Below are 13,717 nucleotides of genomic sequence, written 5' to 3'. Positions count from 1 at the left end.
AGGAAGACCCGAACTAACCCTTTGGCTTTCCTTTGCAGAGACACTGCCACGAACGCCAAGGAAGCAAATGCTTCTCATCAGAGCTGAGAACGTCCTCAATTGCGCCGGAGGACCGTTTCCTGAACTGTTCGTGGATAATTGTCACACTCTTGCCACGGTAAGTCGCTGTCTCTCAAGCCACATGTTCTGGGTTCCGCAGAGGCAACACCTGGGCTTCTGCTCCCCAGCCCTGCCCTGTGGGCATCTCTGACCTTCCTCTCTCGCTTCAGGTCTTTGGCGCCTTTCTGCCTGAGGAGCAGCTCTTGGAGGCCATGTGCTTCCTGGCCAGAGACCTGGTTCTTGAGAGCAGCTTCAACCCCTTGGACATCTCCCACCTGCTGCACGAGTTCATCCAGCAGTTTGGCGGCAGGAAAGTGGAGGTAAGGCGTCTGCAAAGGTAGGCGAGAAGAAGATTCTCTGCTTGGTGTAGGGGAGGCCACCTCCTGCCATTGGGTGGCCAGGACACATGTTAGTTGAGAGGGGCCTGGCAACGTCAGGACAAGAACCTCAGCCAAGGGTCCTGAGAAACATGGATTCAGGGAGGGGGAATCCTCCTCCTTCTGGGAGCAGAATGGAGAGGGGAACTGGCGCCCTGGAGCTGCCTGGGTCCAACACTCCCCAGGACCCTGAGTGGTACCTTGGAAGGAAGAGGCTGTGGTGGCGCACAGGTCAAGGGTCCCTCTTTCAATGAGGGATGGAGGGATCCGCCTGCAGACAGCCCCGCTTCCTTGTACTCTCCAAGCAACTCTCTCCTTTTCTCTGACAGGTGGAGGTGCTGCTGGAGGCCTTCAATACGATCAGCCAGGGGCCTACAGTGCAAGGCAGAGACATGGCCGCCTTTGCTTTGTCCATCCTGTCACACCAGGACCTGGTGAAAGTGGTGCAATATCTCCTCCAGTTTCCCTTCAGGTATGGAGCCCTCCAGGTTGTACTGGGCTAAGGGGAAGGTTGGCAAGCTGCAGGGCTTGCTCAGAAAGCCCTTGCTGCCATTTCCTCTCTCTGGAGCATGGCAGCAAGCAGAAGACTTGAATCTGACCATTGCTTTTGTTTTTGCATTCACAGAGACTGTGAGAGAGTTTGGGAGAAGGTTTTAGCAACGGCCGATCCAATACGACTGACCCATCTCATGGCCAAGCAGATGTACCAAAGCCTCTCTGCCACCAAAGTGGTAAGGACCAACCACCTGCCTTCTGGCTTCCTTCTTCCCAGGGTAATATCTAGGGGTTCCCGTATTCTGCAGAAAAGCAGGGAAAGTGACTTGCACCTCTCTCTCTTCCAGCAACATCTCACCAGCCTGTTGCACGCCATCCTCAGGATGGAGGAATACAAGGCAGCTGTGCGCCAGAACTTCCCACAGCTGCTGATCGCTCTCCTGGGGATGGTTTTCAACTTCCATTACGACCAGGAATTCCTCGGGTGAGTAGTGTGTTCCAAAGAGACCAATGGAGTCCTTACCCCTTCAGCCTCGGGGGGGGGGGGGGTTCATTCCAGCTTGGTTTTCTTTTTTTTTTTTTAATAATTTTTATTACATTTTTTACAGAAATAACAGAAAGATCAAAAAGTAAAAAGAAAAAGATAAGAAGAAAAAAGTAGAAAAGAGAAAAATCACAACCACTTCATTGACTTATTTCAAATTCCCATTGGACTTCCCCCGTCTCCCGCATAGTGCATTCTTAACAATAAATTTATCAGCAAATTATATCCTTGTTTCGTGTGTTTCTTTATATTTTCAATTACAATTTAGATTTAAATCTCTTAATCACCATATACTCCAAAAATATACCGTAGTATCGTTTTTACCCATTTAAACCTTAATTCTTTCATAAATCTTATCAAATTTCATAAATAATTAAATTTCGTTACTGGGGCTAGATTCCAAATCATACGACATCTTATGTTTCATATAACTTATAATGCTTTTGCAAATAGTCTTTAAATTTTTTCCAATCCTCCTCCATTGCTTCTTCTCCCAAGTCTCGAATCCTTGCAGTCATCTCGGCTAGTTCCATGTAGTTCATCAATTGCGTCTGCCAGTCCTCCAGTGTGGGCAAATCTTGAGTCTTCCAATGTTTAGCGATAAGAATTCTTGCTGCTGTTGTAGCATACATAAAAAAGGTTCTATCCTTTTTAGACACCTTCTGGCCGACAATGCCCAGAAGGAAGGCCTCTGGTTTCTTGGGAAAGGTGTACTTAAACACCTTTTTTAACTCATTATAGATCATTTCCCAGAAGGCCTTCAATCTTGGACAAGTCCACCAGAGGTGAAAGAATGTCCCCTCAGCTTCCTTACATTTCCAACATTTATTATCGGACAAATGGTAGATCTTAGCTAACTTAACCGGGGTCATGTACCACCTGTATACCATTTTCATAATGTTTTCTTTCAAAGCATTACATGCAGTAAACTTCATACCGGTGGCATTCCAGCTTGGTTTTCCAAGGGAGGCTCTCCTTCAGGCGGCTGCTAGGGAGGAAGGAAGGGGAAGGAATTGGAGTGTGTGGCAATGACCCTCCTGGTGATCCTGGCCTTGCTTTGGTTCCAGAGGGGCTGAGGGAGTTCTGCACCTCCTTCTGGGCACCACTGGAGAGGAAGTAGAGACGGCCGTCGTCGACCAACTTTTCTGCCGGGAGACTTTCAGCCAGGGCTTGTCTGCCATGGTGAGGTAAGAGGAAGAACACGGTGACCTTCCCCAATGGTCTGGCAAACGGAGCTGAAGGCACGGGGTTGGACTGTGCCCCTGTTTGCTTCCTGCGGTGTCTTTCCCTTCCTTACCAAGATCTGCTTCTCCATTTCAGAGTTATCGGAAAGCAACGCTGGTGGATCCCTCCCATGGTGGAAAATATCATCGCTGCTCTCAAGGACCAGGATTTTGCCGGGATGCCACAAGTCGCGGCAGCTATCTACATCGAGGTGAGGGGGACTGAGGTGCAGGAGGAAATGGGGGCAGCAAGGAGGCTCTGGCTTGGCTTCGGTCGAGTGTTGGGCTACTTTGAGCCTAAGGACTGTTGCCTGTTTTAGTGCTCCTCAGAGTAGACCCATTGGATTTGATGTACATGGCAAACTTTGGTCCATTCACTTCAGTAGGTTTGCTCTGTGCAGAATTGCAAATGGTGGGTAAAAGGAGAACGTGCCTCAGCCTCTCCTCACTGAAGGGTTTCTTTCTCTTTGGGCCTCTTTAGCTGCTCAGCGGCCGTCTGGAGGTCTGTCCCTGTAAAGATACATTGGACCAGCTCCTCAACTGACTGGAATGCAAACACCTGCAAGTCCGGGAGCTCAGCATCAGAGGGATATCCCTGCTCCTGGACTCTGACATGGCAAGTGATGCTCAGAGGGAGGGGGGGTACAGATCTCAATTCTAATCATGGCCCAGCACTCTTTTGCTGGCACAATACTGAAGGGCCTGTGCTAAAAGCTCTGCTGTAATGGGACATTGTCGTATCGGAACCGCACTGGACATTTGATAAGCATTAAACTAATTAAAGCTTCCGGGACGCCACGGGAAGGAGCGCGAGGCAACTCGTCTGAGGAGCCTCGAACAGCGTGGGGGTCTTAGAGGGGTCACGAAGGCTCCGTGAACCCCTAAACCACAGGTGGAATATCCTGTTGGTCAAAATACTCAGCCAGGCGGCTGCGTGTGCTCGCCTGTGTTGCCGGCGTTTAACAAGGCTGGAGCCGCAGCGAGAAGGGGAAGCACCAGACTCCATGCTGTGAAGCCTCAGGCTCCGAGTGAAAGCGGCGGACCTCCGACAACAGAGGAAAAGCTGGGAAATAGTCCTAAAAGCTTTGAAGAAAGCAGAGGAGGGAGAACATTGGAAAACAATCAAAGTAAAAGCCAAAGGAATTCTGAATGAAGTACCCAGCAGAGAAGTAATTAAAGACAAAAGAAGGAGGAATTCACTACTGGCGGTAAGATTGACAAAGGAGTAAAGCGAAAAGCTGGCAGACGTGAATGAAAGAGCAAGAAGTAACCGCTAGCGAGGGGAAGGAATATCCTCGATAACAAAGTACATTTTACAAAGTACAAAGTACAGAGAGTTGGAAGCAAGGTAATATTGAGTTTGTTTGTTTTTTGATAGAGAGACTCTTTACCGGGTTTGAGAGGAGGAAAGGAGGTTTCTGGGGCATTTAGTTGATGCTTTAACCGACAGGCTTTTTGAGGACGTTATCGTTAACATCAACTTTCTTGTTTGAAGTGGGTGGAAGAAAGCCTGGGTCCTCCCCAGACCTTAATGCTGGTTTTATGTTAGTGACTTCCCTATGGGTTTAAAAAAGGGAGGAGGAAGCCATTTCGGGACTTAACTTGGCTTTGTTATTCGCCATTTCAATTTGTTCTTGATCTACTACGTCTCTGCATGCATTTGAGATTTAAAGGGACATGCGCCAAAAGCCAAACAGGAGAATTTAAACCAGCATAAAGAACACTTCCCAAAGAACCTCCAAGTCTCCAGTAAAGGAAAATTTTTGGTGACGCCAGACTTCTATAATACCACCCTCTAGGAGGGTAAAGACTGTAAAAGGTAAAGACTGTAAAACTTTGTGTATAGTCTGACGCCTACTATCTGCTATCTGCTATTACACCCCAACGCCAGACCCGGTAACCTACTAACCCATTAGAGACTATCTGTGATCCTGTGCCTCATCCCTTTTTGAAAGACATTAGGACAGAGACTAGCTTCTGGGGGAGATTATTCCAGATCCAAGGACCCACCACAAAAAGGCCCTGCTACATGTCTCATGGTTATGAATCCTGGGAACTGTGAGCAAATTGCAGTTCAGCAACATTCGGAGGGCTGCAGGTTGACCATTCAGGACTATGTCTCTCTATAAACCTGTCTATAAATCTGCTGCATTTATATAACTCCCCAAAGACATTAGTGTGGTGGACCCTAAGATCTTTCAAGCCTACAAAATGACAAACGGTGCAAAAAAGGGGGTGGTAACACCAGCGGAAAGGAGGCCGTCGAGACAAGAGGATGCTAAGGAAAGCAAAGAAATTAAAGACTATAGTAGTCTGATGGCAGAAATAAGGAAAGAATTCAAAAATAATGAACAATATATTGAGAGAAAATTACTTGAGGTACAAGACACTTTGGACAAGAAATTGGAGGGAGTGGTGGGGGAATTGACAGGAAAGGTTAAAGATTTATCAGTAAGAACCAAGGTTCTGGAAGATTCAATGAAAAAGGTGCAAAAAGATACGAAAACTAGTAAGAAGGAGGTGGATAGAATTAGAGTAGAAGTTAAAGAGATAGAAAGAGTGCAGGAAGAGTTGTTGGACAATATGGCCATGACACAAATGAGGCAAAATCAAACCAACCTGAAATTGAGGGGTGTACCAGAGACCCCAAATGAGAATATTAGATCTAAAATGATAAAAGAGCTGGCAACTTGGTTAAATAAGAGTGAGGAGGAGGTAAACTGTCATTTAGTAAATACTTTTCGAATAAGACCAAAATCAGACAGAGCCAGAAAGAAAAAGCTGCCAGGTGACGTAATTGTCATGTTCAACACTTTGGAAATAAGAAATGAAATACTGCAACAGAACCACATAAAAAGGTTATATATTGAAGGAAACCCAATTATTATCTTTAAAGAAATTCCTTCGAGATTTCTTCGAAGGAGAGAGACATACAAAAAATTAACAAACCAATTGAAGAAGAATGGGATATTGTATAGATGGGAGTTTCCTGAAGGCATTTCATTCTACTTTAAGGAAAAAAGGTTTAAATTAAGCACCAGTGTTGAACTTCAAAAATTTGCGAGGAGATATGAGAAGGACCTGGGAAAAGTTGAAGGGGAGGCGGAAAGGGAAGAACGACAGAGAGATGAGGAGGGTGAAGGGAGTGAAGAAGAAGAAAAAGAGGAGAGTATAACAGGAGAAGGGGAAGAACAAGAGGAGGAAAGCAAGGAACAGTAGTTTCTATTTAATCTAGCTAAATTAGCTAGAATAGTTTAATAGATGGCTTTAAAAACAATAAGCTGGAATGTGAACGGTTTGAACAATAAAAATAAGAGGAATCAGATTGCGCATGTATTGCTGAAAAAGAATTGGGATCTAATTTGTCTTCAAGAAACGCATGTAATAGGAAAACACAAGAGGGTATTAAGTAATAAGAGATTGGGATTGGAATTTGTGACCTCCGACAAGGTTAAGAAAAGAGGGGTAGTAATTTATATAAAGGAAAAATATGATCCGCAATTACTGTACAAAGATGAACATGGGAGAGTAGTGGTGGTGCAGATGGTCTTTCATGGAGAAAAAATAGTTGTGGTTGGAATATATGCCCCGAATGAGAAAAAAATCAGCTTTCTTTTTGGAATTAGATAATATACTAATGGAATGGATGGATCAGAAAATGATACTGATGGGAGATTTTAATGGGGTGGTGACGCCGAGTACGGATAGATTAACAAAAAGACAAGATGGGAAAGAAGGTAAATTACCACGATCTTTCTTTGACATGGTAAATAATCTGGGATTGACGGATGCTTGGAGATTTAAAAATCCTACTGCAAAACAATTCACTTTTTTTCCAAATCCGAATCAGAGCTGAGGGCGGATAGACAGTATTTGGGTCTCGAGGGAATTGGTACAGAACTTAATTAAGTCTGAAATTTGGCCTCAAACTTTATCTGATCATAGTGCGATTTCCATGGAGTTAAAAGGTAGAGAGGTTAAAACAGCCAGATGGAGAATGAATGAATATTTATTTAATGATCAAAAGATAGTAAATAAGGCTATAGAAACAATTGAAGAATACTTTAGGTGGAACTTAAATGGAGAAACTTCCATAGAGACGGTGTGGGACGCAGGAAAAGCGGTCATGAGGGGTTTTTTGATTCAGAAAAATAGCCAACTAAGAAAAGAAAAGGAAAAAAAGAAAGAGCAGATTTTAACACAGATTATGGAAAATGAAAGAAAATTAACTGTTAACCCTAGTGAAGAGAGTTTAAAACAGAACTTAAAAATATTACAAGCTAAATTTGCTACAATAATTAACCAAGAGATAGAGTGGAAAATTAAGAGGATGAATCAAAAGAACTTTGAGTCCGCAAATAAGATAGGGAAATATCTAGCGTGACAGTTGAGAGAAAGGAAGAAGTTGAGTACGATCAGTAAAATAAAAGAAGGAGATATGATTATGGAAGAACCAAAAGAAATAAAAAGAATATTCCAAAGATATTATAAGGATTTGTATAAAAGAGGAGAGGAAACAGAACAAGAAATAGATCAATTTTTGCAAAAACACCATCTGGAACAAATTGTAGAAGATGAAAGAGCAGCACTAGATGAGATAATAACACAGGAAGAGATAAAAAAGGCTATCAAAGAGATGAAAGCTGGGAAGGCGCCGGGACCGGACGGTCTTCCGGCCAAATATTATAAAATATTAATTAACCAAATATCACCAGTGCTGGGAGAGGTTATGAACAATATATTGAGAGAAGGAAAGATACCTAATACCTGGAAGGAAGCCTATGTTACATTGATTCCTAAAAAAGAGGTGGACACTACGGAAGTAAAGAACTATAGACCAATTTCATTATTAAATAATGATTATAAGCTATTTGCAGATATAATGGCGGAAAGATTAAAGAAGGTCTTGATTAATAAAATTCATGGTGACCAAACTGGATTTCTCCCAGGGAGACAATTACGGGATAATGTAAGGAATTTGATTGACATTATTGAATATTTGGACATGAAAATAGACAGAAAAGCTGCACTGGTTTTCATAGACGCCGAAAAGGCATTTGACAATGTTTCCTGGAACTTCCTAAAGAAGGTTTTGGAGAGGATGGGAATTGGCGAAAAATTTAGAAGAGGCATAGAAGCAATATACAAAGAACAGAAAGCAAAGCTGGTGATAAATAATAATACAACAGAATATTTTAACATTTATAAAGGGACCAGACAAGGTTGCCCCCTGTCCCCCTTATTATTTATTATAATTTTGGAAGTACTTAATAAGAGACTGAGGGAGGCAACAGAAGTGAAAGGAATTAGAGTAGGAAAGAAGGAATTCAAAATCAAAGCCTTCGCCGACGATATTGTTCTGACTTTGGAAGATCCACAAGATAGTGTAAAAGAAGCATTACAAAAAATTGAGGAATTTGGAGAGGTGGCAGGTTTTAAGGTAAATAAGAATAAAACTAAAATGCTGGTTAAAAATCTAACTAAGGAAGAAACGAAAGATCTAGAACAAAAAGTGGAAATCATGGTGGTGTAAAAAGTGAAATATCTGGGAGTGTGGATCACGGCAAAAAACATAAACCTATATAAAGATAATTATGAAGTTACATGGAAAAAAATAAAGATTTGGAAATATGGGGGAGGATGAAATTTTCCTTTTTAGGGAGGATAGCAGTGGTTAAAATGAATGTTTTGCCGAGGATGTTGTTTTTATTTCAAACTCTTCCAGTTATTAAAGGTTTAAAACAATGTAAAGAATGGCAGAGAACCCTGATGAAATTCATCTGGCAGGGGAAAAGACCAAGGATTAAAATGAAAATATTAACTGATAAAAAGGAAAGAGGAGGTTTTGCTCTCCCAGATTTGAGCCTATATTATGAAGCAGCGTGCCTACTTTGGCTAAAAGATTGGATAAAATTGGAGAACAGAGACCTATTGGATTTGGAAGGTTTCAATAATTGGTACGGGTGGCACGCATATCTCTGGTATGAGAAGGTGAAAGTCCACAGGGCTTTCTTAAATCATATTTTCAGGGGGCCAATATATCAGGTCTGGGAAAGAAATAAGAACCTTCTTGAAAGAAAAACACCATGGTGGATCTCACCGGTAGAGGTCTTAACAATAAAAAAAACCAACATGGAAGGGAAGACAGCCACTTACGAAGATTTGGTAAGAAAATCAGAACAAGGGTCTAAACTTAAACCTTATGAGGAAATAAAGGATCAATTCACCGGTTGGTTACAATATCATCAGGTGAATGATATGTTAAAGCAAGATAAAAGAAAAATGGGCTTTGAGGACAAGAAATCAAAATTCAATATAGAAATAATAGAAGGTAAAAACAAAACATTGTCTAAATTATATGACATATTACTGGAATGGCATACAAAAGACGAGGAAGTCAAAGAGGCAGTGATTAAATGGGCAATTGACTTCGACTATAACATCGAGTTTGAAAAGTGGTTGAAACTGTGGAATAGAGATATTAAATTTACGGCCTGTACGAGTTTGAGAGAAAATGTTTGGAAAATGCTCTATAGATGGTATCTTACACCGGCAAAATTGGCTAAAATCTATAGATCAGAAAATAAGACATGCTGGAAATGTGGTGAAGTGGAGGGAGACCTCTACCATATGTGGTGGCAATGCAACAAGGGGAAGGTTTTTTGGGAAGCAATATATAATGAACTTAAAAAAGTTTTTAAATACACTTTTCCCAAAAGACCTGAGGCCTTTTTGCTGGGAATTATGGGTAAGGAAATAAAAAATGAAGATAAAAAAATATTTCTCTATGCCACCACAGCCACAAGAATTATGCTGGCACAAAACTGGAAAACAGAAACTATACCTAACGTAAGTGACTGGCAGGTCAAAATGATTAACTATGCCGAGCTAGATAGATTAACAGGCAGAATACGAGACCAAGACGACCAGAAATTTCAAAAAAATTGGAGTAAATTTTGGAAATATATTGGAACGGATATATAGGAGGAACTGGCGGTATTAGAAAAACTTTATCAGCTAATAATTATTGTCAGGGGTTCAGGAGCAGAGGCGAGGGCAAGGGAGGAAACAGAGAGCGAGGGGGAGGAGGCAGAAGAAAGGATGAGTGACGACGACGACCCGAGATCTCCGAGTCTGTCCAGTGAATCAGAAGATTCACAAAGAGGAGCACCAGTGGCAAGGGCAAGGGGGGAGACTAGGGGGACACCCCAGGAAGAAAGAGCCAGAGGCTCTTTCAAAAACTGTTTTTGTTTTCTGGTATTAACTGAGATATTTATTGGCTTTAATCTGGGATAGATTTTGTTCTGGCTCAATCATGGAATCCACTCCATCTCCAATCACAACTTATATTATGATCCAACAGGGATCCTTACTGAGAGAGTCCATGATCCCAAGATTCTCCTCCTTGACCTCTTTATGCAAAGCTCTCTGGTCCGGATTCAGCAACGTCCACCCCTTGTCTGTGAAACAAACAGCAACATCTTCACCTGAACACTCCCCATCAGAAGGTATCTCAATCTGGTTGGTCAAAATTTAAATTGACAGATGGCAATATATACAACTTAGAAGTATATTCAACTCAGATAAAAAGAAAGGATTTGCGAAAGAAGATTTGAAATTTAAAGTCACAGTGATACAGAATAACAAGAAATTGTTATCCAAAACCTATAGTCTTTTATTGCACTGGGAATTGATGGAGGAGGAAATGAAAGAAACGATGATTAGATGGTCTCAGGATCTCAGACATACTATCTATCTAGAGCAATGGGAGAAACTCTGGCGAGAGGCTATACGATTTACTGCCTCATATACAATTAAAGAACATTTTGTAAAGATGTTCTATAGGTAGCATTTAACGCCAGTTAAGCTGGCAAAGATATACAAATTGAAATCCAACCTCTGTTGGAGATGTGGTGGAAAAATAGGAACAACAATACAGATGTGGTGGAGGTGTGAGGAAATTAAGAAATTTGGGATAGTAGTGCACGAAGAACTAAAGAAGATGTTGAAAATATCAATAACAAAGAGAACCAGAGACATATCTCCTTGGATTGAGAGATGAAGAGATACCACGGGGGGGGGGGGATTTTTCTATATGCAAGTACTGTGAGGAGAATCAGAACGTACAGGGTTAAACAGTTCTGTGTGACGTCTCACATTCTGAGGTGTGGTTTTGTTCACATACGGGAATCTTTCTTTGCGTGTGAATTACTTTCGTTTTTAGCTGTCAAGCCGAGGAGATGTCCGCTCGATCTCCAGGTTGATTTATGATGTTTTTCTGTACAATGATTAAAGACTTCTTAGATGAGCAAGAAGCCTGCGTACAGCCTTGGATTTATCACCCACCCAAGGCACGACTGCTGCTGCGAAACTCGGCTTGGAGCCAGGAAGACAGCTTAAGGCTCACAGTTGGCACGGAGAGTTGGCACAGGAAAGTGTGGCGGACGCCATTACATTCCACAAGTACAGCTGCTAGAATAGTGATTGCTGCTCGGTGGAAGTCACAAACTATACCCACAAAGGAGGAATGGATTTGTAAACTAAATGAATATTTAATTCTGGCAAAATTAACTGAAATTAGAAGAAATCAGTCGAATCAAAAATTTAAAAAGGAGTGGAAATGTTTTGATGAATATATGGCAAAATATTGCTCAAGAAAAGATACGCTAATATGCCTAGATAAAATGTGAAGTACTGGATGGAAGAAAAATTAGTAAGGAAAGATAATAAGAATATGAAGATGATTTGAGAAGGTTGTAGAATGCAAAGATTATTGTAAATTGTATAATGTGGAGGAAATACAGTGGGGGCGGAGGGAAGTGGGAGGAGGGAGAAAAGGATAATAGGATGGATTGAGGAAATAGAAATGTAAATGTATGGGGGGATGGGAAGGAAATTGTGTTGGCTTTGGTACATCTGTATTGTAAAGTAATATGTGAAAACCAATAAAAATAATAATAATTTAAAAAATTAAAACAGGAAAATATTTAAATTTATACGTAAATCTCTTTCTTCACTTTGAACCCCCCCTCCCATTTTCATGATAAGACCAGCTTTGTGTTGTTTCATTGGTAACAGAAGCGGAAAAATGACTATTACTCACTTAATCTAAGCACAACGGCCACAAGAGCTCCAGTCTAGGCATTTGGCTCTGCGATGTTGAATGTTCTCTGTGCTCTCCTGTTTCCCCTTTTTTTGTTTCAGTTGAAAGCAATTCATGGACCCAGGACTCATACACTGACCACTAATGATGAACTATATGTTATAGATACTCCTGCAAATTTATTCTGCTATGTTTGAGATATACAGACTCAGCCTACATATTTGTATCATCTATTATTCCTATCTTGCTTGTTTTATAAAGTTAATAAAAGTTATACAAAAAGAAGAGAAAAAGGCAACACACGGAGGCCCCATCTGAGTTCACACTGCACAGCAGGATCAGGTTCCTTTAAGGAGTCCAGGGCTGCGCGATGGATCAGTGAGTTGTCAGCTATTGGTAGGGCATTCAGATCACAGAACTGGTTTTAGACATTTTGAGCTGCCAATACATCGCGTTGGCCGGGGAGCTGTAATCTATTCCTAGCTGAAATTGCCTGCAGATGACAAAAGCGTAGGCAGGCAGGCAGGCAGGCAGGCAGGTGGGGGAGCCCGAAAAGGTGCTCCCCTTCTCCATCTCCATCCGCCTGCCGGCCTCCCCCCCACCCCCCAGCTGAGCAAGCCCCAATTCCTCTCTGGCTCCATCCCTCCAGGTCCCCATCTCCACTCTCCTGGGACTCACCAGATCTCTCAGAGGTCCCTGGGAGGGAACGCTCAGAGGTTGTGGGGAGGGATGCAGGAGACAGCCGGACCAGGTCAACCGTCCATCTTCCCCCTTCCATCCTTGCTAGGTTTGCAGGATCTGTCTCTTTCACCCTTTCTGAGGAGTCAAGGAGCCAAAACGAGCTGGAGGGTCCTGGGAGAGAGGAAGAAGCAAAGGGAGCCTCAGAGGCCCTGCAGGGATTTTCTGGCTGGAGGGGAAGCCTCCCAATATGTTGGGGGCCTCACCCACAGCAAAATCCCTGCTTTATCTCATTTCTGGCCAGAGAACTTTCCCTCTTCACCCTCCATCCCTCCATGTTCCCATCTCCCCTCCCCTGGAACTCACCAGATCTCTTGGAGGTCCCTGGGAGGGAACGCTCAGAGGTTGAGAGGAGGGATGCAGGAGACAACCTGACCAGGTCAACTGTCCATCTTCCCCCTTCCATCCTCACTAGGGTTGCAGAATCTGTCCCTTTTATCCTTCCTGAGGAGCCAAAACGAGCTGGAGGGTCCTGGGAGAGAGGAAGAAGGAAAGGCAGCCTCAGAGGCCCTGCAGGGATTCTCCTGCCCTAGATATTCTCCTGCCCCTGGAGAAGCACAAATGGGGCGGCCCCTTCCCAAGAGAAGCCCCATTTCTATACCTCTCCAGTGGTATAGAGTTGGATGTGGTCAAAAATGTGATGGCAAGAATAAATATTGACATCCTAGGCATCAGTGAACTAAAATGGACAGGGATGGGCGAATTCAGTTCAGATGACCATCATATCTACTACTGTGGGCAAGAATCCCGTAAAAGAAATGGAGTGGCCCTCATGGCCAAGAAAAGAGTGGCAAAAGCTGTACTGGGATGCAATCTCAAAAATGATAGAATGATCTTGATACGAATCCAAGGCAGACCTACAAGAAATAGAGTACAGATTTCCAAAGAATAGCAAGGAGAGACAAGAGCAATGCAAAGAAATAGAGGAAAACAATAGAATGGGAAAAAGCAGAGATCAGTTCAAGAAAATTGGAGATATGAAAGGAACATTTTGTACAAAGATTGCCATAATAAAGGACCAAAGTGGTAAGGACCTAACAGAAGCAGAAGACATCAAGAAGAGGGGGCAAGAATAAACAGAGGAGGAGGGGGAGGAGGAGGAGGAGAAGATATCCCGCTTTATCACTCCCCTTCAGGA

The 13,717-nt window shown here is 42.6% G+C and overlaps 1 protein-coding gene across 1 annotated transcript in view; it reads left to right on the top strand.

Moving 5' to 3' along the window:
- LOC309538095 (uncharacterized protein) overlaps nucleotides 1-3,382 on the top strand; it is a 60,663-nt gene extending 57,281 nt beyond the window's left edge. Inside the window, exons 7-9 of the mRNA XM_082233354.1 lie at nucleotides 1,319-1,455; nucleotides 2,583-2,702; nucleotides 2,836-3,382. Of these exons, the coding sequence (XP_082089480.1) occupies nucleotides 1,319-1,455; nucleotides 2,583-2,702; nucleotides 2,836-3,058 (480 nt within the window). The 3' untranslated portion in view covers nucleotides 3,059-3,382. The remainder of the gene's footprint in view (nucleotides 1-1,318; nucleotides 1,456-2,582; nucleotides 2,703-2,835) is intronic.
- Nucleotides 3,383-13,717: the final 10,335 nt, after the last annotated feature.

Source organism: Podarcis vaucheri, assembly GCF_965113315.1.
Source record: "Podarcis vaucheri genome assembly, chromosome: 7".
Lineage (NCBI taxonomy): Eukaryota > Metazoa > Chordata > Lepidosauria > Squamata > Lacertidae > Podarcis > Podarcis vaucheri.
Note: the sequence above shows the minus strand (reverse complement) of the source record. Positions and strands in the feature narration are given on the sequence as shown.